General features: G+C 29.7%; 1 protein-coding gene across 6 annotated transcripts in view; it reads left to right on the forward strand.

Annotated features, from left to right (window-relative positions):
• LOC121116377 (cell adhesion molecule Dscam1) overlaps positions 1–26020 on the forward strand; it is a 272908-nt gene that overhangs the window by 142434 nt on the left and 104454 nt on the right. For all 6 annotated transcript variants that reach the window (XM_040710627.2, XM_040710628.2, XM_040710629.2 and 3 more), the window contains exons 11-12: positions 118–384; positions 13601–13882. In XM_040710627.2, coding sequence (XP_040566561.1) covers positions 118–384; positions 13601–13882 — 549 coding nt within the window. The remainder of the gene's footprint in view (positions 1–117; positions 385–13600; positions 13883–26020) is intronic.

Below are 26020 nucleotides of genomic sequence, written 5' to 3' on the forward strand. Positions count from 1 at the left end.
ATGATTTATAGAGAAGACATTTATACATATATTAATAGTGCTTGTTAGATTATTTGCCAGAGAGTTAATTGAAATACATAATTAATTTATAACGATTAACTTTATTCCTTTATACAGGGATACCTCGCTCTCGGACTCCACGCAACAAGACAGCCGTATCTGGAGGAGACGTACTCCTTCTCTGCCCTGTTTCTGGCTATCCCATTGAACGTATTGTTTGGTCAAAAGAAGGTCGAGAGCTTCGTGGTCCTCGTCCGACTCCACTTTCCAATGGTACTCTTCTCATACAGAAGGTGGAGGCCTCTGATGCTACGACTTATATATGTGTGGTTCAGAATCGTGTAGGGCAAAGGGCACAAGGAAAAATTCATTTGTTGGCTATCAGTAAGTAAATTTATAATCATTTGTATTGTGTGTTTATATTGACGTCACAGATCGTATCATAAACGTATACAACAGCGTGATAGGATCCTAGAGTTAATTTATTTCTTAAATCTAATTTACATATTTTAAAAAAAATCACACAGTTGTTTACAAATTAAAAGACTTTCAACTCTATTAAAGTTGGATAAAGTTGACAACACGTCATGTTTTTGCTTTGAGTCTCATATTTTGAAAAACAACATAATAGAATTTGGGGGAAATTGATGAACCGCTACAATTGTGAAACGTTATTGAAGGTGGCCTTCTTGGTGATGAAGTGCAGTTAGAATACTATTCGATACTATAGTTACATAGACGTTTCATTACATTTGCTGCAAGCAACTTTTATGTTTATATAGTAATATTTGTGTTAAATCAAAGTAAAAGATAGTGAAAATCCCTTTGAAATGACTCGGTTTGTATGATTTTTTTTTATCGATTAGAGTAGAAAAAAATCTAAAATATAATCAAAAATTACAGAGATACATTTTATTTGTATAGGAAGGCATTCACCATCATGAATAAAAACACAATTTTTTTACCTCTCCCCGCCCCGTAGTCATACTTGCCCATACCAACAATGCTGACCTCACATAAAAATGCTGAATAATCAAACTTATTTAAAGCTGTTGCAGAGTTGTAAATCCTAAGCATTTATCAACGTACAAGTCTTATTGTTATTGACAGCATGAAGAGTGTTCTTTTATAATGCTGTAATCATTATTATGTTTTCATTCTTGAGGAGGAAACATCGTTCATCTAAATTGTAACCAGGAGTATGTACACTCGTGAACATAAATATTTTTTGAGGAGATGTACGTATCCCTTCTCTAAAAGATTTTTCAACTGGTATTGGTTACTCTAATGATTTTCAGTTTTTTGTTTTTTTTTAACATGACAAAAATTCTCTCTATTTGTATAACTAGTTATAGGTGTTTCAGAGTAGAATTGAGAATCCAAAACTAGGACATTACTGTCTATGCCCTTGCTGCTAGTTAAAGGGTGGGACTTGTGTGTATTTTCTTCTTCATATCACAGCTGGTTGCAGCATATAATGAAACGTCATGACAGCTAAGCTGTTTTTAAATAGCATGGTTCCTATGTATTTTGGTTTTTTTACATAACAAAAATGCTTACAATTTACATCCGTAATATAAATATATATGTATGTGTGTTAGCTTTATGAGGAGTGTTCATTCTCTATCCTCTCTAACATTGTAAAATGTACGTAGATAAGTAAGACGAATGGTTGTTAGAGTACAGCAGAAAAAAATGTTTTATTCTTTTGATACAAAAAAACCAAAAAAAAAAAAGAGATGGATAGAAAGAAAAACTCTTTATTTATGTAATATGAAAATCAAAATATATGGAATCAAATTGAAACAAGGAAGGCATTGTTATACTTTTTATTTATACATATTATAATATATATATGTACTTTTATAGACCTATCTACACACACGCAGACAGACAAAGAAACAAACATACAAAGTATCTACAGACTTAAAGTAATACATATAATGATTAGATAGAAACATACACAGTACAGATTCATTGTACGTATATGTTTATATATCCTTATTCTTAAAATTGAGAGAGGGAGAGAGATTTTCGAGTACTAAATGAGACTCATGGGATGTTGCAACATCAACAAACGGAAATATATAACTATTTATGTATATGTTTGTTAAATACACGTATAAAAATATATTAGTATTGATGTAAATTGTGTGTATTTTGTAGCTGGCCAGTTTTTCTTTTGCTTTTTTTGAATTGATAATCTGACATGTCGTTACTTTGAGTGTATCAGGGAACCCTTTCTTCTAAAAGACGCTTAAAAAAGGATCCAAATCATCTGATAGTTAGACAAATAACTGTTTTATACCAACTGATCTTTTAATAATCTATTTAGGAAAGGATGTGCATTATTCAGAATGAAATAATAATAAAAATTGATAGGGAAAAGATAATCCCTTCTTCAAATTACCAATTCCAAGAAAATGGGCCTGAAAAAAAAATCACACGATTTACATCTCTCCTAATTACTATTTACTTTGATTATCAATCAAAAAGAAGAAATTATGAAATAGCCATATTGTATCAACATTAATCTACATCTGAGAACAAATAAATTGGGTATTTTTGTGTTATCGAAGTAATGCCTTGCTAAAAAAAAATCTTTTACTTAGCAGTTGTCTTTATTATTTAATTTCCTACAAAATTCTTGTTAATATCCTTTTGTTTAATTCATTCTCTCCCTCCACTATTATCAAAGCTGATTTTAGCTATTCTTCTCTGAAATATTCTTCTAATTGTCCGTGTTACCATTTTGGATTCTCTTTTTTTAACATGTCCTAAGTAGACACGATTTTCATCACTTCCATTAGAGTGGTCCGTAAGAAACTCTTTTTTTTTTTTTTAATCTCAAAATGTTTCTTTTGATAAAAAAAAATTAGTGCAAAACCTGAAGACTATCAAAAAATATTTAGAGGTAGTAGAATTGCTCTAAAGTTGCTTTAATATCTGATTTTTGGACAAAGCTGGCATATAATGTAGTTTAATTAACCATACAAAATAATGAAACAAGACGTACGATTAAAGATAGGATGAATTCACATTGTCTTAGATGATGGTCGGTTTAAATCATTAGCCCTAAAAATTCGAGTAAATTTCGAGTAGCCAAGCTTTCAAATGCATCAAAATTAGGCGTATACTTTTCCTAATATTATAAGCATTTTACACTATGTTTAAAGCAAAATAAAATGAGATCTGGATATTGGTTTTATTTTTTTCTGATTACTGATGCCGAAAGAATATATTAACTTTTATTGGTTATTATAAAAATTGTCTTTTTTATAGAAAAATCTACAGGATCTTGGATAATAAATATTGACCTATACCCTTCGTGAGGTCTTCAACTCTAAGTCCAAGACCTAATTTACCTTTATTGAGCAATATATCAAGCTATTTAAGATCTCAAAAATATATCAGATCTTTTTTAAGATCCGTAAAAGCTGGTTTACCTGAAGCCGGCTGGGGTCTTGGATCATTTTGATAGTAATATTTTCCTTATACAGTACACGGGTACTTTGGATTCAGATCCAAGATCTGTCATATCTCCACTAATAATGAAATAAATAAATATTATAGATGATAACTTGAGCTTAAAAAAATATTTTAACAACTATCTTCCAAAAAAACTTCATACCATCTGAAAGACCGATTAAGTTATAGTTACGTTTTTGGGTACTGTGTATAGAATCAACCCTTTTTGACATCTAGGATGACGTAATTTACAAAGGGTGTTCCATTGGACGATTTAAGCGTCTGACTTGGACGTGTTCATTAAATGTTTGGGACCCTAGTTTTCAAGGTTATATCCATGTGAGTATTGAACTAAAAAATCATGTTAGAGGCATCAAATAATCTTTTACTTACAAGAAAATAAATTCCCCAACTTTGACAGTATTTCAAAGTTCTTTGGGAGTTTTATACTCACACGGAAAAAGAACATAGACTCATACCTACTTAAGTAATAATGTTTGTATACATACTTTAGACCATGGTAACGGAAATCCTACGAGTGGAGATACTTATATACAACATAAGTATATATTGTTTGGTCGTCTATTTATAGAGGAGAAAAACATCTAATTACATAGATAGATAGATATTGACTACTCTTCTTTTCTTCCCCACTTGGGACACATTCAATATCATCCTGAATGACTACCTAAATGCATCCTGAATGCCAAAACATTCATTTTTTTAAAGATGATCCTATACAATAACTAAAAGCAATAATAATACCTACTTATAATGGATGAGATGACACTGCGAAACAGAGGGGAGAAAAAACGTAGAATGAATCAAATAAACATTCCTTCCTAGTGTTTCCCCCTTTCTTTGAATACTAAGGAGGTCCTTTTCTCAAAGAATAGACCTTTACACCTTTTTTTTTTTTCCTCTCTTACTTAAACTATAGAAACTTGATTACTTTTTATGTCCTTTCAATATATATATATACGAGTATGTAGCTTGAGAGATGAACAATCCATCAAATTGGATGCTCTATCATTCATTTAAAGCCTCGAAACAAAGTGACCTTAAAGGGAGGGGGTGCTTTTATGGGATCACAATACATTATAAGAACCCATCAATAGATACGGATATATATAACATAAGTTTGAAAAGGATTTGGTGAGATTTGAAGAGTAGATGTCATAGGGGATTTAATACTTATTGTTGACATGGTATGTACAATGCAAAAGGGGCTCTAACTATTTCTATAAAGTCATATCTCCATACCTTAACTTTTTATTGCATGATTTTGTATATTTTGAAGCGTTTCATAGCAGTGTCTCCGGTATCAAAATTGTTATTTCTATTTTAGTACACTTGGATACTTTTTTGAGCTACAAATTTTGCTGTGAGGGCAAATTAAATCCTTTTTTAGGGGTTTTGACAAAGAAATTGGATGGTTTTTTTTTTATGGAAGAATGTGTCATAGGGGACAACTTCCTTTGCAAAAATTATTATCTTCAACTCTAAGTAGTAGGTTCAATTCACAATCAGTCCTAGAGAAGGAACTACACGGAGATACTACTTCTGGGGATTTATCGTTGCATCAGTAATGATTGTGTTTAAAATATCGAAATCTTGGATTTTATAACACCAAAAATAATCGAATACTTTCAGTTGATTATATTTAAATAATATCTTTTAAACTTGATTCCTCTAAATTCTAAAGGGATAAAAATTAACTACTCATTTATTCGTTTTTATTTTGTAAAGAATTCGTTCTCTTTTTTTCTGATTTTAACTGCGGCTAAATAATAAATTAGACAGACCAATGGAACATGTTCGAAATTGTAACCTACTGTAGCCTTTGTAAGGAAATTTGAAAAGGGGAATGTTCATTAACGATACAAAGATAGGCTTAAAACACATAATGGAAATTTTATATCAGCATATATTATTGAAGGTACAAAATAATATGAAATATAATTGATTCAAGGTGAAAATGTCAAATCATATTGATTTTCTGTAAACATTCATTATTTTCTTGGGATTTCAGTGTTGATTCGTTGGATTTTTAGGACAGAATCTAGGGATATTATAAATTTATGAGTAGCCTCCCTGAATATACATATATATTGACTTCAAAGACAATTTTGAGAAGAGATGGAGTAATTTTAATACTATAATGTTAAATTATATTTAGTCAGTGCAACTCCAACTGTTCTTAAATCACCGTTATTTACATTCAAATCCTAACCCAAGTAATTTCCCATGAGTTTTTAACCACCTCAACATAATAAAAGATAATTTTTTTCCCATATCAATTTTGTCCTTATTAGTTGATACTTTAATCATCAGTGAACAAAAATTGAATACTTTTTACAAGTATTCTGTCAGCCCATATTTATTTGGTCCAGTACAGGCTTGAGACAAGTTCTATGAGTCTATCTCGAGATAAGCCCTTTCTACTTTCAGTACTAGAACTGATTAAAAAAATAATTAATAAAGTTAAGTGACGTAATCAAGGACTGAACTTTATAAGTTTTATGACTGATATACAGCACTGAACTAGATGAGACGGAATGGACAGAACTGTAGTCTTCCTTGATAGGAATTGACAAAACAATACTTTTTGCGATTATATTTTATACTCGTGAATTCATAATCTTAAATGGTAATTGGAAAAAAGAATATTGAACTTTGTAGACTCAAAAGAATATATCCTTTAAAAGATCCATGTGTTCATCAATATATTAATAAAATATTGTTGTGATGTGTAGAAATATTATTTTTGGAGCAAATCCACGGATGGACACTTTATTCGACATGGAATTTCATTCCTGTACATTGATTTTTTGTAGTATATATAAATATTTATGACGCTCATTGAATGATTCTTTTTTCTTTTTTTTTTTTTTGCTTGGGCTATTCTATTCATAACTGTAATATTTATATATATAAAAGACATGCTTGGATGATGTTAGGTAGGGCTTTTCATCAAAAAATAAGCATTTATATACAAACAGTTTCTCCTTCATTTAGAATGTAAGTATGTATGTATTTGCAAAAAAAAAAATTTACCAGGAATTTTTTACATTCCCTTATTTATGTATTTTATCTTTCAATGATATATAAATAAGATATTTCTCCATTTATTTGATTTATTTTCTTATTCCTTCCGACGAAGAAAGAAGGGAAAACTCCCCTCATTTATTTACTGTATACTACAAAGAGTACAGAAAGTAGTCTGTACTCATACTTATATAACATATATGGTTTTATATATTATTGCATTCAACCATTTATCATGGTTGCTTATATAAATAAATATATTTGTATATTTCACTAAGTACTGAATTAATTTTCTATTATATTAATATGTAAATATGAAGTACACCCCCCCCCACTTCCTTGTTACATATTATGACGTCATTTTATAATTAGTTTAAATTAAAGAGTGGAACTCAACGTTAAACGAGGAGTCATCCTTTTTTTCTTTCCTCACATTAGCCTAACCTGATTAGCCACAGATTACTCACAATTTCTAGCAAACCCTATGCAGTTTTTTTTTGCTCTTTATTTATGTCATTCATTTAATTTATAAGTACATCATAATACGACTGTATAAACAATGACATCGGTAGACAGTCAAATAAAAACAAAAGTCAAAAGTTAATAATTTTTTTAAAGTATTGATATACCCATAAAGGTTCATTTTTAATATCTATCACTTAAAATAGTACTTCAAATTATAGAATGATATAGTATACAAAATGATATTACATACTTTACCAAATGGGAAAAATTATAGAAATATTGGTCCAAAAGGAAAAGAGTTGAATTTCATTTTTTATATTCAAAACACCAGATGAACTGTTTTTGTGTATATTTATCAAAATATACATGATTTTCTTTATAAAAATACCTCTTTAATTTTCAATGAAGGAATTTTTGAGACCAAAACTTGTCAAACTGCTCAAAACGAGAATATTAAAACGGCTTAATCAAGTGTGATATGTTATCTCACTCAATTTGAACGATTGTGCCTTGTTCTAAATGTTCCATGTATCTTGTCAAATTATTCCTTTTTATCAGACGAGGTTGATAACTTTTTATTCGTACATTTGTTTTAAATTTCACGTTGTATCCTTGATCTCCCTTTTTTCTCGATAGCCCTTTAGGTTAAATGTAAGCTTTTTAATAAAGGGTGGTAAACTGACCAGTTAGCTTGAGTAGAATAATGATGTCAGTTTATCAATATTTTCAGTCATTTTATTTCATGACACACGCAATGTTTTCTTACCTTTTCAGAATCCCTTTGTTAATTTAGTTATAAGGGTGAATTGAATGAAATTGCTATGTTAGTTATACATAAACCAGTACAAGCTTTTGAATAGTCAACTATATTTGAACAAATATTGATCACATAGTCTTCCTATTTCCAATTGGTTTTTGGCTTTGAACAAGACTAAAGAGTCTATTGGAAAAAAGAGACAAGACGGTTGAAGTAATAATTATGGCACAAAAAACGTAATTAAATTATGTGTACTCATGTAAAGGGAGCGGGGATCAAATTGTGGTCAAATTATTTTTCTACAAAAAACAACACAAAATATAAATTTTTAACTTTTTTATTAAAAATCAAAACTATGACGAGCATAGAGGTATAAAGTAGCAATTCATTTGATATAATCACCGTTGGCATCAATAACAGCCTCAATACGGCCTCTCAACCGGCTGCAGGCTCTTCTGACCATCTCATTTTCCATGTTACCGAATACCTCCTTGATGGAGTCCATCAGGCTGGCCTTGGTGCTATGGGGATGTCTGTTGGTATGTCTCTCGACATAGCCCCAGACAAAATAGTACAAAGGATTAAGGTGGGGAGAGTTAGGAGGCCACAAATCCTTGGTTACGACGTCATAACAGTTCTCGGTTAACCACTGCATGGAGATTTTGGACACATGGCAGGGTGCTGAGTCCTGTTGCCACACCCAGGGCCTGTCTCCGGCCTTCATGTACCTGGTAGGGTCCTCCTCAACCATCTTCTTCACCTTGTCGACAAAGTCGGTGTCCCTGACCTTCCTGTCGGCGCCCTCCTCCTTGGGTGCCCTCTTTATGGTGGCATCAACATCCCAGGTGTCCTCTAGCTTCTTACGGATACGCTGAACAGTCCGTAAATTCACTCCTAAGGTTAAAGCAATCGTTGAATTGGAGATTTCACCTCCATTATTAACCAATGCCATGACTACGGCGGACCTCGAAAGCTCCTCGTTCCACTTATAGCTCTTTATCTCCTCATATGATGACGGCATGATGCTAACTGAACTACGTATCGTCAGCTGACGAGAATAGCTTTCCTATTTGGTAACCGGTTTTTATTTGATAATGTTGTCTTCAAGTTATCAATGTTTAAAGTAGGCGACAATTTGATCCCCACTCCCTGTACATATCTGCGATCAAAAAATAACTCTAAAAGTGATTATGTAGGGTACAAGAAGAATAAAAATGTTAACTTGCCAAAGAATGAAACACGACTAAATGAACATAGTTCATTAAAGATTTTAAATCTATCATAATTAATATAATGTTATATATGTTTTATTTGTTAATATCGAGTCTATTTAGTTTAATTACAATTTCTTTATTGTCTCATAAATGTTTCAAAAAAGAAAGAAAACTTTTTTGCTTTAAACAAAATTCAAAAGATTTTTTTGGTAATTCATTAATTATCTTCCTTTTTTTTTGTGCGCAGTAAATTATTTAAAAGTTAGCATATTTTAATTTTACCGGTTTTTTTTTTTTGTGCGCAGTAAATTATTTAAAAGTTAGCATATTTTAATTTTACCGGTTTAACCCAATGCTATTCTCTTTAAAATTTGATAAATGAGTTTTAATATTTTCAATTTAACCAGTTTGAGAATGTTTGGGGCCAAAACTTCATTCTCTGCAAAAATTTAGAGGTGTTTTATGAAGAAAATAATTCATTTTTAAATAAAATAAGCAGAAATGGTAAAGCAAGGATCATTATTTTGAACAATTAAAGTTCTTCAACTAAAAAAAATATTTATTTTTGAAACCATATAGTTTCTTTGGTATGAAAAAAATTGATTATCTAGATGAATATCAATGGAGCAGGAAATTGACCATACATACTAAAAAATTGTTCATTTATTATTTTTGTAAAATAATTGCCTGATCGAATTTTGCAAAGAAAATTAATATACACCTCAGAAATTGCCACCCCTGTCTTAGCCTGACTAGGTTCATAAAAGGCACCCATGCAAAATTTCAGCCTCTTAAGTCCAACGGTGTGAGCATCTATAAAGGATACGCCCACATAAACTACGAGTATATAGATCATTATTGACGCTAGTCAATAACTGTCAACGAAATGGATTTCAATTAATATAATTTGGGCCGGATGAAAAAATATTATTTCTTATAAAAAAACCAACAAACCGGTGTCTTCTCTATAAACGCCAACTTAAATCTAAGAATTCTACTAAATTTGGTTATATCATTGCCATGAAAAAACTTTCTCTGGAAAAAACGCAATAAAATCGTTATTTTTTAATACTTATATTTAAGAAAATACAATATAGCCATTGGAGTTGATGGAGTATACCAGAGAAGTCTTTATGGTGCGATAACGTCTATTGGTATAATACTTTTGATATCTCGACTCAAAATAGTCCACATGATTAAGATACGGACTATTAAATGGACATATGTTCGTCTACGACCATGTCGTTGCATTTTTTTTTTAAAGTATTGGAGTTATTTTGCAGACACATTTATGCCATTCAAGATTTATCCAGACTTTGTACAGTATTTAAGAGCATAACGATAGATGTGATTTTAAACACCTCTTTGTTGAATATTTTGTTTCTCTGAGTCATAAAAATCATAATTAAAATTCCTTAAATTGCATGACCCTTAGAATTTCATATACCCGCAACAACTTGAAGAACTAAATACAACTAAAAACTAGTGTGGTTGGGTAAAACGGTACTATAATGATATTAAAGAACTGAAACAATTAAAAAGGCGAGGTGGGAAGTTGATATTGAAAATAGTATACACAGTGCCTTTACGCCATAAAAACTATCCTGCCAATAACTTAGCCCCAGTTTTCTGAGCTCGAAAGTTGTCCTTTATAAAACAAAGCAAGAGAGAAAATTATATTTTCCATGAAACGTCATCATATTTCTGAGCTAACTCTGTCTCATCACCTCAACCCAAAGTCATATGGGCGGCTCTGTAAGTTCATATAAATTGTCCATATAACTAGAAACATTTTTAGTTTAAATTTTGTATTTTCAAAAAGTATCGAATTACTGATATTGATTTGGATACCCAAACCTGTACAAAAATATATCGACAACACTAATAGGATTTGTATTATTTGCTATCTAAGAGATATTATGGACTAAATTATGGACCACTTTTGTCGCCAAACCCTGTGTGTATACTTCTGCGATGATCCGTTAACGTATATTTTGTATGTTCCTTCAATATATTGAAGGGAAAATCATATATTTTACATAATCCTATATTAATTATGAGTATATTTATTTATGTACGTAAAGCAAATATATTCATACATATGTGGCAACGGTAGTTAAGTGCCTATATCTTTTTAACGAGAATAAAAATCTGTACATTGACAACTTATTTATCTGAATAACAATATTAATGACTCTCTAATAGAATACTCTCCAAAAAAGCCCAATAAAGCATTTAATATCTCTATTTCTCTCTCTTTAACTACCAATAAAAATGATTGCTTTTACATACACTTAATGTATATGGGTATATTCAATGACATAAAGTAGCCAAAAAAATCAAATATACAAAAAATTAACAAGGTCCATTTATGTGCAGATATGTTTGAAATACTGGTATCTTTGTTGTCCAAACTCATATATAACACTATTAAACTAATCAGTCAGACAAAATTGGCCCTCAGATAACGTAAAAACCCAAATTTATGAGTCAAAAATAATAAAAATGTACTTTTCTGGTTAAAAAAAAGAACAGAATGAAACCTGTATTTTTGAACTAGCTTTAAGCAAATAGAAAGCTTTTAACCCCTCCCATCCCATAGCTAACAGATGTCCCTGTAAGTGTATGTAACCTTAGATCCTTATAACTTATTCAGTTTTTATTTTTAGTTGTTAAAGTTCTCAAATGCCGATCCATTTTTGTACCGGAACCATTACGAAATTATTTGTATTGTGACATCATTAGTATGTGCCTACCATGATTACATTAATGCTGATGATAGTGAATTACAAACTATTGTTGTTCGTTGTACCGTAGTTCAGGAGTACTGAATCATTTAAAAGAGTACTATCATAAATTCTTGTTGAAGCCTATACTTTAAGTGTTTTTATATTTTTTTTAAATGGCCGGCTAATGACCTTTCATCTCTGAATCATTCCCGTTATCCTTTTTATAATCTTTAAAAATGTTTATTTTATAGGTTAGAAGGAGTTGAATTGATAATGTTATATAAATATTGTACAAAAGTAGCAACACAACCTCCTTTGTCCCAAAAACAATGAAACAAATATTATAAATTAGAAAAGTATTTATTTTTGTTTCATAATGATAGTGCTCATTTGAAGTTTAGTTGTACAGAGTTTCGATAATCATATCAGATAGGTGACGTCCCCATTGACCATACACTGAATAAAGCGAAACGTTTTGTTTTCTTTTTTTCTTTGTCTTTAAATAACTTTACATTAAGACGCTTTAAAGGGATAATTTTGTTCTACAAAAAGATGCCGAAATTAATTGCCAACATATTGTGTTAAATAATTATGACTGATTATTTGATTACAATTTTTTTGCAATTATGCTAAGGTTTTAAAAATGTTTTGCTTTTTTCTGGAATAAATCCTTTTCCAATTATTTCATTTCAATAAATCGCACCAATTTAAAATTCTTATGGTACAAAAATTAGCACTTCAGCATTGTGTGCCTTAGAGTTATTTGCGTTCAAACAATTATGAAAATAAATAGGTATTTTTTTGTATATTATAAATAAAAGCAATTAACTGATTTTCATAAATCACACCAATAAAACTTCAATATTAAATTAAAGTTAGTTTATTGTTATAAAATATTTTATTAAAGCATTTTTGCGAATATAATATTTTTTTACGACAAATTCACGTTCTTCAAACTTGCAAGGCATTATAAAAATTGATTGCATTTCCAAGAAAACTTTAAGATTTTGCCTCTATAATAAAACCACGCCTACCCACTACTATTATAACAGCTTTATTGCCATGCGTTATAAAAAAAGTAATATTCTCATACTTTGAAGCATTAGAATCTAAACTAGGAATTGTCTTTAAAGTACATTTACATAATGTACATATGTTTCCTTCTCTAAAATCGAACGTGAATCGAATCTGCGTACATTGAGTTCGATAGAATAATTTCCTTTGAGCCCGTTGTCCACTCCATACGACATTATTGTCTTATTTTCTTAAGTCAAAAAGTATTGATAACAATTTTGATACGGTTGTCCGAAATAAAATATTGGTTTCGTGACAAAAACTCTAGCAAAAATAAAGTTATTAGTCCATCAACGTCACAAAAAAGAAATAAACTTAAAGCGTCAACTATCTACCTATATAAGAGACATACGGCTTAATTCAAGTTTTAAAAAGTTTATTGTAGACTCACGTGTTTTAAGTGTCAAATTTTTTTGTATGTAGGATATGTATATTTTTAGCAGGTTTTTATTTTTTTGACTGCCTTCGTGATTCATATGCTATAATTTAATGTATGTATAGCAAATATAATTAATGTTGAGTTAACTCCATGTTTGTTTTTAATATATGTATGTATATTTTCTGCTTCTTGTACCTATATAATGTATTTTTTATTAATACACATTTACATTGTTTGATAAGACATTTAAAAGGAAATAATATAAAGTGAAGGGAGAGGGGGGTAAAGAATTGGCTCACATATATGTACATATATACATACATTCATAATCTCCTTCTTTCAAAAGTAAGCCTTTTTTGTTTGCTTGCTTGTTTTTTCTTTTTGAAGAGGAAAAAACAATATTTGAAGACAAGAGTGAAACATACAAACACACAAATAGGTAACGTTCTTTTTTTTCTTATTTCAGAAGCACCTAAAATTGCTCCTTTTCACTTTGCACCAGACCTGAAAGAAGACGATCGTGCTCAAGTGGTTTGCTCCATCACCTCCGGAGATCTTCCCATACAAATCAGTTGGGAAAAAGATGGAAAAGTTTTAGAGCCTGACTCTAATATTCAAATTCAAAACAATGTGTTTGGAAGCTCTCTTTTGTTTTTTAGACTCAAGGCTCAACACTCTGGTTTCTACAAGTGTATTGCATCCAATGCAGCTGAAACTACAAACTTTACATCTCAGCTCGTTGTTAAAGGTAAGGCTCTGATTTTTATGCGGTCTCCTATTTATGCAAGTATCTTTCGATTGGAGATATGAAAAGTGTTGAAACTCAAGCAAGATATTTGACCTTTTATTAATTATTTCTACCAAGATGTACAATTTAAACCACGTGATATTTTTTTGGTCAAATACTTTTAGCTTCTCGACGATTTTTTTTGTCGGCTAGGGGTGTTGAGAATACCATGAATATTACTCTATAACTAATTTTGCAACTTCTAGCAATTTGTCCTTTTAATTGCATGTTCATTAGGTGAATTCTGAAAAAAATGACAAAAGTGTATATGCCACAAAGAAAAAGAAAAAAGTAACGTCAACTAAGGTATTAAAAAAGTTTTATAAAAATCACGGGGCCAAGAAACCTCCCGTAAGCTAACTGGTTCATTTTGCCATTTTTTCATAGTTTTATTTCTTCTTGCTTTGAAAATTTATACGCAAGTAAGGAACTCTATTGTTGGGCTTTGAATGTTACGTTAATAGTTAAGATTATTTCAGACGTTTCGATACTTTTCATATCTGTAGTCATGATGCTATAATATACTATAAATAAAGAAAGCTAGACAAGAAAATTATATATGATTTTGTGTATGTAAAGTATACATATAGGAGGTTCAACGCAGCAAAAATATTTATCAATTTTAGTATATCCTCAGGAGAGGAACTCCAACACAATCAACTAACTATAACAATAATTACCCTGAGGGTATCATAGCACTAATTAACTTAGTGGTAAAATATACTTTAGCTCAAGATGTTCCAAGTCCATTACAACTGTGTCATCATCTGAATATTGTTATATAAGCCTTAATCACTTGATTTAACTTATGGTCTCTATCAACAATACACAGATTTTAAAATTACTCAACAAAAAACACTCAATTGGCAATACAAATTACAAAAAAAAAAAAAAATGTAATTCCACATGATGTACAAATTGATAAAGCAAACACTCAATTGGCAATACAAATTACAAAAACAAACTTGTAATTTTACATGATGTAGAAATTGATAAAACTTTGTTTATAGCCATAAATTTCAAATTCAGTCATTATATGTATATATTTGAAACAACCATATTGTCATAAAACAAACAAAAAACATTGTTATTTTGCTGTTCAATGAGTTTTTAAATCTTATTATCTCACAAAATTTCTGCATAATTATTATTTGTGCAGCGCCTTTGGAATATACAATTTTTACGTACGGTAACAACGTTATAGCAAAAAATATATCTAAAGGAAATGAGAATCGTTACTTTTCATGTGAAAACATGGATGTTTTTGTTGTTTTTTTGTATTCTTCTGGATGAAGTAACTTTATTAGATATTATCGTTCGTGTATTTGTATTTAGATATTGTATCTGAAGTTATGACTTTATATTAAATTATATTTAAATGAGTATTAATATAGGCTTGCATCTAAACGAGGACGGGGTTTTGTTTAACTTATTACTTTATTATAGAGAAGGACTTCTACTAAAAACACCTAAATTTGTCTATGCTGAAAATTAGCCAACATCCCCTTAAAATTATGTTTGTTTATCAATGATTTTAATCAACACATTAGCATAAATATTTATATAAAAAACTATGATCTCGTTAGAACAATACATTGAGATCCATATATTTGAATTTTCCGTCGAAACAAACCTTTTAAATCATAAATAAGTCAGAGCTATTGAACAACTCAATGAAATATCATCTCTCCCGTGTATAACATATTTTACCCCACGAGATTTCGCGGTGATTTATATTTCTACTCCCTAAATATTATTGGATAACACAATTTTATTTTTAGAAAATGAGTAAATGTGAAAAATTATAAACAGAGGAAGCGTGTAAATAATTACTTTTCTTTTATAATATAATTTATTCTTACAGCCAATTCAAGTAAAAAATAATCTTGCAATACTTTTTACGCGAAAAATAACTTATGGAAGTTGTATCTTGTATAAGCGAATAGTGCACATTATAAGGAAGAAATAATTTGTACACACCGAATCTGTATAGGTAACTTTAGGCTGCAAGAGTTCAAATAACAATAATAACTCTATTCTAAATATAATGCAGGATATTTTGACCCGGTAAAATCGAGTTGCTTATTCTCATTGGTTCTCAGCCACGGATGACATCATAAGCTCTTTCTATAATTACTTATAAAATTTATTTTGTAATATTCGCGAAAAGATTTGTCTTGCATTAGGAGTGATAAAAAGGATTAATGCTTTTTAAAATAAGTTTTAGAAGCACTGTTTTATTTATTGGTTTTGGTTACAAAATATTTGCAAACTGAATGTCTTTAAAAGATTATCATTTACCAACATATTCGTGCATTATTCTGGGTGGAGGGATAATGAAACTTGAGTATGTCTTTTATGTAAAGGTCTATTTATAAATGTACGAACAAAGTATTTTCCTTTACCAGGAAATTGTCATTGAATGGAATGAATTGATTGAGAAATATTAGAATTGCGTTAGTAAATAATAAATATTGTGAAATATAATCATTTTTTTATACTTAACAAGAATGAATTAAGTAGTCTAACTCATTATTGTCCATTATACTGTTCTTCATTTTTATAATTATCACTAATTGTTTTTTAGAGTCCATGACTCCCACTTTTTCTTTATTCTGTAATCCGATCCAACTCGTTACAATAAATAATAAATAAAATTAATTATTTTTGGATACGTTTATTGTTGTTAAACGTACCTTGGTTAGGTGGTCTAATTTTAAACTACAATGTTTATTTATCTTTTTGGTACGGACATTTTACATTTTTTTTATATCTATGTGTACATGTATCTATTTTGGTGTCGATTCTTATTTAGGACTGCAGTTCCTTCCAGTTCAGTTCTACATGTGAGTCCTAAAACTAATAAAGTTCAGTCCTTAATGACGGCAATCGACTTTATTTCTTCTTTTCCAATTGGATTAATGAGAGTCCAAAGGACCAATAGTCATAAGACGGGTCCCAAGGAGTCATTGGACAGGTTCGAAGACCGGCCTGCGACATCCACAAGACTGCATCCATCATCAAAAATATGAATAGAGACCTAATAATGAAACTTATATAAGAAAAATGGGATCTTGAGAATAGAAAAACCAAGTAGCTACTCATTTTTGAGGTTTATGTTATAATAAAACTGCGTTTTTTTTTTTTTTGTATTTATGCATTACTCGGTTTTTTTTAACAATCATTATATGTATATAATTTAAGAAAGTAACCTAACCCTAGCTTGTCATTCCCTTTTCTTTTTCTTGCTTGTTTTCTCCTTTTGGGATGTCTTTATCTGACTTAATCAAATTGAATGCAAAAAATATATACGAAGGAGAGAAAGAAAGAGAAAACTACTTCAGTTTTTTTTGTTTTTTTTTTTGAATGAAGATCCTTTTATGTGAACATATATACCTATATATATAGTATACGTATACACAAAGACATGCATAAACGTAACAACAACAAAAGGGACATAACGAGTACACCACCTAAAAAGGATCATAAAAGGTTTATTCTCTATGTATATAGAAGCTGTATTTCTCGTTCCCTTCTACTAATTTAAAAATAAAATTATTTGCAAGGAAAATGTATGTAAAATAAGAATGACAATAAAGACATTTATGCAGTTTTCTATTACTTGAGTTGTAAAAATTTATACATATATTTTTTTAAACATGTTAATACATACATATATGAGTACGACTCCATCCTACCAGAGACGTCTTCCCCCATGCATATGTTGTATTAGACTCTTCTCTTATGTATAAATTAAGCTAATATGTAGTATCATTATTATTGTATCTGCAATTTTTCGCAATGAGTTCGTCAATGACCCAAAATGAGGCATTGTTATAGTAACATACTCAAACATAAGTTTATTTCTAGCGTATGGAAGTTAAAGACAAATTAGAAGTCTTTCCTTAAGTCTGTTTATGGCCTCTCTTCACATAAAAAGTTTTATTTTCCATATTTGACTGTGTGCTTACTATGTTGATACAACCAAAGAATACATTATTTGGTTTCTTTTTTTCATATAATTTTTTTTTTTTTTTTTTTTTTTTGCAAGGCTTTTGCAGTCATTGTACCAGAAGGGGGGTATGATTCCCTTCTTATTAAATCATTTGGAATGGATACACAGGAAATCTTATATCTGATTTCACGTACAATTTCTTTTTTCATATTGCTAAAAAATATTTTTAGAAAAATGAGGACTAAGGAATGGCTAAATCCTTCACAGTAAAGTTTTTATGTGGCATAATGTGAACAATGCAGTGTGGGACACGCAAAGCAATATGTAAGCGTTATTTTTTAGACATTGGTAGATATCTAAATATCTAATATCCCATTTGAATATATTTAAAAAATATTTTTAGATCCGATATTTTACAAGTGATTAGATGTACTCGTGTTGTTAAAAATATTTCGGTTTGTTTTGTCACAATGGGTTTGTTGCGTTTGCCAACAGATTCATTTCCCAAGGATACACTATTTCAAAAAATCAAAATTTAAAATAGTAGCTTTTTAGTGACAATATATCTCTAGCCGAGGAGATATATATATAAATATTTAGACTGCAATCCTTTTAAGAACATTCAACTAAGTGTGAATACGCAGTGTATTTAGCCTTCCCGCCCTACAAAAATTGAACAACAACTTTCTCTCCGCTAAATATCAATAAGCTAACATTCAAAAGCACGGCATCTTTTATCTGGATACACTAGTGTTTAGCAAAAATGTTTTCTTTAATCTGTATACAATTTGATTGCTTAGGGCCCAACATGACTAACTAGTTGAACTTATATAAAAATGCCTTATAAATATTAAAATCCTTAAATCAAAAAAAATATACATGATGACGTACATTTGTTGAATTGTTAATCAGACGTAACTGTTTTTAACCTATGTTAGGAAATTTAAAGATATAACATTATTTTTTTTTTCAGTTAAAGTTCAAATTTCTCTTAACAAAATTCCCTTTAGCAGTATACAATAAATAGAAAGGAACTACGATCAAAGCTGTAACTGTTCAAATTAATTGTTGGTGGACTATTGAATCATTTATTTTAACAGTGACATTGCTGAGATCAAATATCTGTTACGATATAATAAAGATGATTACATGATATTACGGTATTTCTAAATTGTATTTATCTCATCTTTTTTATTACATTTTCATATCATCTTAATCTCCTTAAGCAACTTTTACGACTCATCTATCTTCAAATTAACTACCCTCATTTGTAGATCTTTAGTTTTCACGAGCTAAGTAACTCCAGTCTTAAAAACTTATGGTTAAGCTTCATGCTGAATACAAATTTCCATATTTTTAAATAAATCATTACGTTAGTCAACAAGAATGTTAATCACATCAAAGGAGCAATAGTTGGTTAGCTAAAAAGTCATGTTTACCGGCGTTACAACATATAAAAATTTAAATGTGAACTTTTTATGGAACTTTATACACTATTAATGTCCAAAGTTGTTTTAGAAAAAAGTTATATTGTGCAAGTTTTGTATTGACTTTCATCTACATGATATCTACATATAATATTGAATACATAAGTAGATGATACATTTAAAAAATTTAAGCCTTAGAATGTGTTATTTAATACTATCTCAATCCTTCAAGTTACTAACTTTTCATTGTTGCCATAATTTCAATTTCATCTATTAAAATTGCGTGGTTATAATTTTTGTAACAAAAGGGTCAAAAGTTATCATACCCTTTTGATTGCCTATAAGTTTGTTCAAATAAAATAAGTAAGTTTGGTTTTGAAAAAAAGTTTATTTTGTCTTTAAATTTTTTTTTTTTTTTTACGTTATGATTGTAAAATTGTATCGGCTAAATCGTGACAGCGATTCGCTATGCAACTTTCGGCTCTTTTTAAGCCATTTTTCATGACATCTTGCAACATCTCAGTCTGAATTTTTTCAATATCTTGACGAATGTTGTCTTTAAGATGTTGAATCGTTTGGGGCTTATTCACGTAAACTTTTGATTTTAAAAAAACCATAAAAAAAGTTTGGTGATGTTTAATCCGGAGATCTGGCTGGCCATGCCAAATCACCATTTTGCGAAATTAGTCTTCCTGGAAAAACATCATTCAATAATTGAATTGTTGAAATGGCTGTGTGTACTGTGGCCTCATGTTGTTTAAACCACTTGCCCACTAGTTCTTGCTTTTCCATTTCAGGCACAAGAAAATTTCGAATCATGTCTTGTTGTTGTTCAGCATTAACAGTAACTTGAACACATAAAAAATAGGGACCAATAATGTTTTCAGCCTGAATACCACACCATACACTTGTTTTTAGTGGATGCAATGATTTTTCATGAATTAATTGACGATTGTGCGTTTCCCAATATCGACTGTTCTGTTTATTGACGGGCCACTGAGAAGACAATTGGCTTCATCGCTCATTATCAATTTAGACGAAAAATCTTCAATTTGGCCAGATAGCCTTACTGTACTCAACTCATTGATCATAATCTCTCGGTGGCAATTTATGACCTAATTGAATTTTGTACGGGAACATTTTCAAATTAGTTTTCAAGATTTGCCTTAAACTGCGTGTGGAAATGTGTAACTGGGAAGCATGTCTCCGTTTCAGAATTTCTGGATACTCTGCAACACTATCACGCATCAGAGCCAGATTGTCAGCGTTACTTGACATTTGTTGTGTTCCAGAACGAGGGTTGTCTACTGTCGTACCGTACTGTCGAAAAATCGCATGTAAACAATAAATTGTGGTTTTGTGAATTACTGAATGATAAGATTATTTTGACCAAATTTCCGCTGGGTGGCAATAATGGAACGATTATTTTCAATAAATATTGTCACCATTTCTGCCTGTTCTTGTGGCATACATCGATTATAAAATTTGGGCGCCGACACAACACAATGGTCAAAGCAAAACTGAACTAAACGTCACATGAACATGATGGCGCGCAATCAAAATGGTAGCGGGACTTTTTCTCCACCTGTTACAAGTAGTATAACTCTGCGAATTTAAACATTATAATGTGCTACGAAATACTTATCATTAGTATTGTTCATTTAATGTACCGACAATCCAAATATTTTTTTATTATCCTCACCCCAAGTACCCACAAATATTATTCTCATTTTTTTAGTTTCAACTTATACACTATACAGTATGCTTATACAAGTTCCAATTTACACATTTATTGGGAGAAACAATAGTAAATAAATCCTGAGATGGTTTGAGATCCAGGTTTCAATTTCAGCATGAGTTTGTTTCCCCCCCAAAATAACCTTTTTTTAAATTTATTGGAGGAAAATATTTCTTACGAATATTCACTAAAACTGTTTAAGTTGATATGCCATGTCATACACAGTTATTTTTTACCGCACACCAGACTTTGAGAATAAATTGTAAGTAAAAGTATTTTTGAGATTATTTTCAAGTATGCCTAAGTAGCGGTACATAAATAAATATCAAACTACCTACTCAAAAATGTAATAGTTATTTAAATCATGGGCATAAAGTTAAAATTGAGAATATTCTATAGTCAAAAAAGATGAATTAACGAATAAAAATATATTTTTTAAGAAATACATTTTTACTTTTTTTTTTTCACAAAAAAAAATAAACATTTATAAGGATGATTTAAAACAGAGAAAAATATTGAACCATTTCTCATAACTCACACAATAATAATGTAAGTTCCCTTCATTAGAAAGCTGTTAATATGTGCAAACCCTCTTTAATCATTTTTTTAAGGGACCCATAATTTATCATAATTAATTTTTGTAATCCTTTTGGAGGATTTTTTGGATGTATACATATGTATGGACTGTCAACACAAAATCATACAAGAATGATTATGCTCAAAAATTGAATCAAAATTTAATTTTTTTTCTTTACTCAATTATTGTCAATTTCTTTCAGCAAAATAGTTTCCTGTATCCTTTGGAGCCGCCGACAATTGCACTTTAATTATCAAAAATTCATACTTGCAATGAACCAATTACAAATTGTTGGTTCATATTTGAAAGACTATAATGTGACCGAGTTAATTTTTTAAATAGGGGTAAGGCTTCGGTCTGAGAATGCTATATTTTTTGTAGGCCCAACTAGATGGCTTCTTTAAAGAAATTCGTTCTGCACCGGTCTTTCTCAACCGAAAAAATTGATCCATCAATTTTTTTTGAAATAAATTTTGATCTATGGTCTATGATCGCTGTCTAGACAAAAATATTGGTCCACATCATTCTAGAAAAATTCAGTTAAGACCGAACTGGAAAACATTTGTTTTTGGACCAAGTCTCATCACTCATTCTATGTCATAGTTTATATATATATTTCAATATCTCGAATCATTCCAGAAATTTGAATACACAGCCTATAGTTAACCAAAACATATTTAATAAAAATTGTACTGTATGTGTTTATAATATGTAATTTAAAGAAACAAATGCGGGTTTTTTTCCCTCATTGATTTTTTTTCCAGATTGTTTTTGTGTTAACATACCATCACATATAAAATAAACATATTATGGACTAAAAAATTTGAAAGCAAGAAGCTCTCCTACTTTTAACACCTCTTAAAATTCATTCTAAGTTTGTAAATGGATTAGGAACGAATAAATACATTATTATTATTATAAGACACATACGAATAAAGAATATTTACACTTTAAAATAAATGTTGGAATAAATTTTATTTTTTGTCAAAAAAAAGAAAGAAAGAAAGAATTTCAAATTATCACACGAAATTTTACTTTCTAAGTGTAGATAAAGAGATTATTGTAAATGTGTGACCAAATATGAATAATGATATTATAGAAGTAGATTTTTTATATAAGAAATACCACTAAGTCCTTTAGTACCAACAAAATAAAATCCCATCAAATAGGGTTATTAAAAAACTGTAGAAAAAGTAGGGATTTTAATTAGTGTGAAAAATTAAGAGACTTCCTTTTTTGGCAAGTCATTTTATTATAATGAGTGGTGTTCTTTAGGGGGGGTAAATGACTTTGTCTGACTGGCATTGCAGTGATAATAAAAATCACTGCATTTTCAGTAAATTAATTAGATAATTAAAGCATCTTGACTAAGGATTAAAAAAAACCTCTTAACATCGGCATTTACAATCATTTGATTTTGAGCCATAATCAGGTACGTAAGTACTCGTAGTATCTTTCCGGATTCGAAGATGCATTAAATCCTTAGACTTTACTTTTACTAGACAAATCTCGTCCACTGAATTTAATAACATCTCATAAAACGTAAGACGAGATCTTCATTAATAATATATAGAATCCCTGTATGTTGAATACATAATACATATAAGTCTCTCGAAAACATATAAAGGTCTATAAAAAATAAATAAAAACTTTTGGCTATAAAAATAAATTAAGTTTAATTGCCTTATGCTCTTATTTTTCTATCCTCTTTTTTTTCTTTGTTTTTATTTTTCAGCTTTTTTTTTTTTTTTGTTGTTCAAAGTGTGCAATGCGGAAACTCAAATTGCTAAAAAAATCTCTAATAATACAAAAAAAAAAAAAACACCATAGCTCCTACTTTAACTACTAAGAGACTTTCTTTGTTGTCTTAAAGTAGTTTCTAAGAAACATTTGTTCCCTGTTATGTAGTAGTTAATTATTCTTAACATTGTATCTTCCTTTTTATGATAGTATCTCTTATCATTGACTTTCAATGTGTACGGAAGTAGGTATATAAATAAATATGATAAAAGTGAAAGCAAGGATATGAATCTATTTTTTTTTTGTATATTTTTTTTTGGTGTGCATCTCTAGGGCTTTTTACTTTACATCTTTACAGACACATACGTCATAAAACCATAAACAGAAGCCTTCAATTTGAAACTGCAATTGGAATGACGATTCCAATTTTACAAATATAAAAACCAATTTAATATTACATTTAAATAAACCCAATATTTCTACTTACTACACAACAAAAAAAAAGTTAGCTGATAGAGGGCGTTGCAAGAGGTTCATAAGGAATTAAAGTTATTATAAAGTACAATTTATCTGTCTTTTTTATCGATTACGAAACATATTTGATATGATGTCAAACATTTTTGCTCGGCTCTCTCAATTTTTACTCAGTTCTCTCATCCATGGAATTATAATCCAATGGATATTGAATATGGAAATATGGAAGTACATTAACGTCTTTTTGTCTTTCTTTTTTGCCCAACTTGTGTCATAGATCATTTTTCTTGTATTTACTGTATAAACTTACAGGTTTTAGTAGTTGATTTGTATTTGGACACATTTTTCGTTCTTAATTCTTTCAAAATAAACACATCAAGCAATATCTCTGGAAGGTAGTTAGTTTTTTATTATAAACTTTTGTAAAATAGAATCGTTATGATGAAAATTTGTTATTAAAAAATGTGAGGAATACTATTTTTTGCCAAAATTTATAGTTATGCATTAAAAATATAATAAGGTCCTGTTTTACTCTAATGTATAATTATTGATAATGTTAGATCAAATAACTCATTGGGTATAAGGAAAAATGTCGTCTTTATTCCAGGTATATAGAGTTACATGTATCATCCAAGTATATCTTAAAAACTGACCTTCCTCAATGAAGTGCGTCTTAAAACTGTAAAAAAAATACTTTTTCCCATATTCTTAATGGGGGTTAAGATCAAAAAGTAGTTTTTAGGGACTACAATTTGCAATTATATGACTAAAAACATGGTGCTACTTTCAAGATAGTCCAGGTGTAATATGTGTTTCCTGATTGTATCCCCTTGGAAATTGCCTTGAAGGGATGGAGGAGAGAAAGTTAAACCTTCCAAGAGTCTGCAATAAGCTGCTCGTACAAGTTGCACACCTACTTTTAAGAAGCTGTTTAAGACTATGGTTTTTTGTCAAACGAGACTATATTTATTAAATTATTAACGATTCTTATGGACGATTAATCTTATTTAATACATTTTTTTGGAACTCTTAGTCTAGAATAAGTATGAGCCAATTTCGTAGGGATAATAATTTATAACAACAATATAACTTATGTATACTATTTAAGTAACTATTTGATTATATAGATATATGAGATTTTAGATTATGAAGCAACATCCGTGTGTGTTAGAAGGGGTTGTAATCTAAAATTATTCTATTTGATTAAGAGTTTGTATGTTTATTGTTAAAATATTGATTACAATGCGATGACTATTATTATTATGGTTAACTAATGGTATTTATAATTTTTGTATATTATTAAAATCATGGACTGACTTTTTTGGAAGAATGTCTAAAGATATTAAACTTTATAAAACCCTTTATACGTCTTGTTATCCAAATTGATAGCGGGAATTCGTCTAAGTACAAAAACTTTCTTTAAAAATCAATCTTATATACATTTTTTATAAGTTGTAAAATTAGATTATTTTCATAATACTTTAAAATGTTCTGACCAACTTCAAAAATATCGTTTCTATTGAAATTGATTGAAATATATAACTTATTTGCTATAAAAATGTTATTTACAACTAATAATAAACACTTGACAAAAACTCTAAGTTTATTTCTTAAATATATTTATTTTTTAAATTGGGTTTTCCCTTGTATGGATAAATACATACAGTCAATAAATATGATATATCGGAGTTGCCCCAGGGTATGGCTACTCCTATATATCATAAAAAATACTTTCAGTACGCCTTAATGTATGTACACACTTAAATAATACTGAAGAAAATTATTCTAAGATTATTGTATACCCAAAATATGTAATCACCTGGGAAAATTTCCAAAAAAATAATTTTATCTTAAATCGTTTATTCGAAAAGCACTTAAAGTATATACTATCAGCCCTGTTTTTCTCTAGTATTCAGTGGTGATACGTATAAAGTGGGAAAGGATGGCATCCGTGTACTCTGATAGTATCTCCTTTTTTTCAAGTAGCCTAATAGCTCTCAATTGTAGAGTTAATGCATTCTTGGATCCGAGTATCATAGTAACATTAAATTCAAACATAAACTCATTATTTCCTTAAGTATTGCTCAAGGAGCCCAAGAGTATACAGAAGTGTGAAAACGATTGGTCTACAGAATGAGGACCCAAAACTTGCAGTAGCATTTAATTACAGCTTTATTATCTCCATTAT

This window comes from Lepeophtheirus salmonis, chromosome 4, assembly GCF_016086655.4.
Source record: "Lepeophtheirus salmonis chromosome 4, UVic_Lsal_1.4, whole genome shotgun sequence".
In the NCBI taxonomy this organism is placed as follows: Eukaryota; Metazoa; Arthropoda; class Copepoda; order Siphonostomatoida; family Caligidae; genus Lepeophtheirus; species Lepeophtheirus salmonis.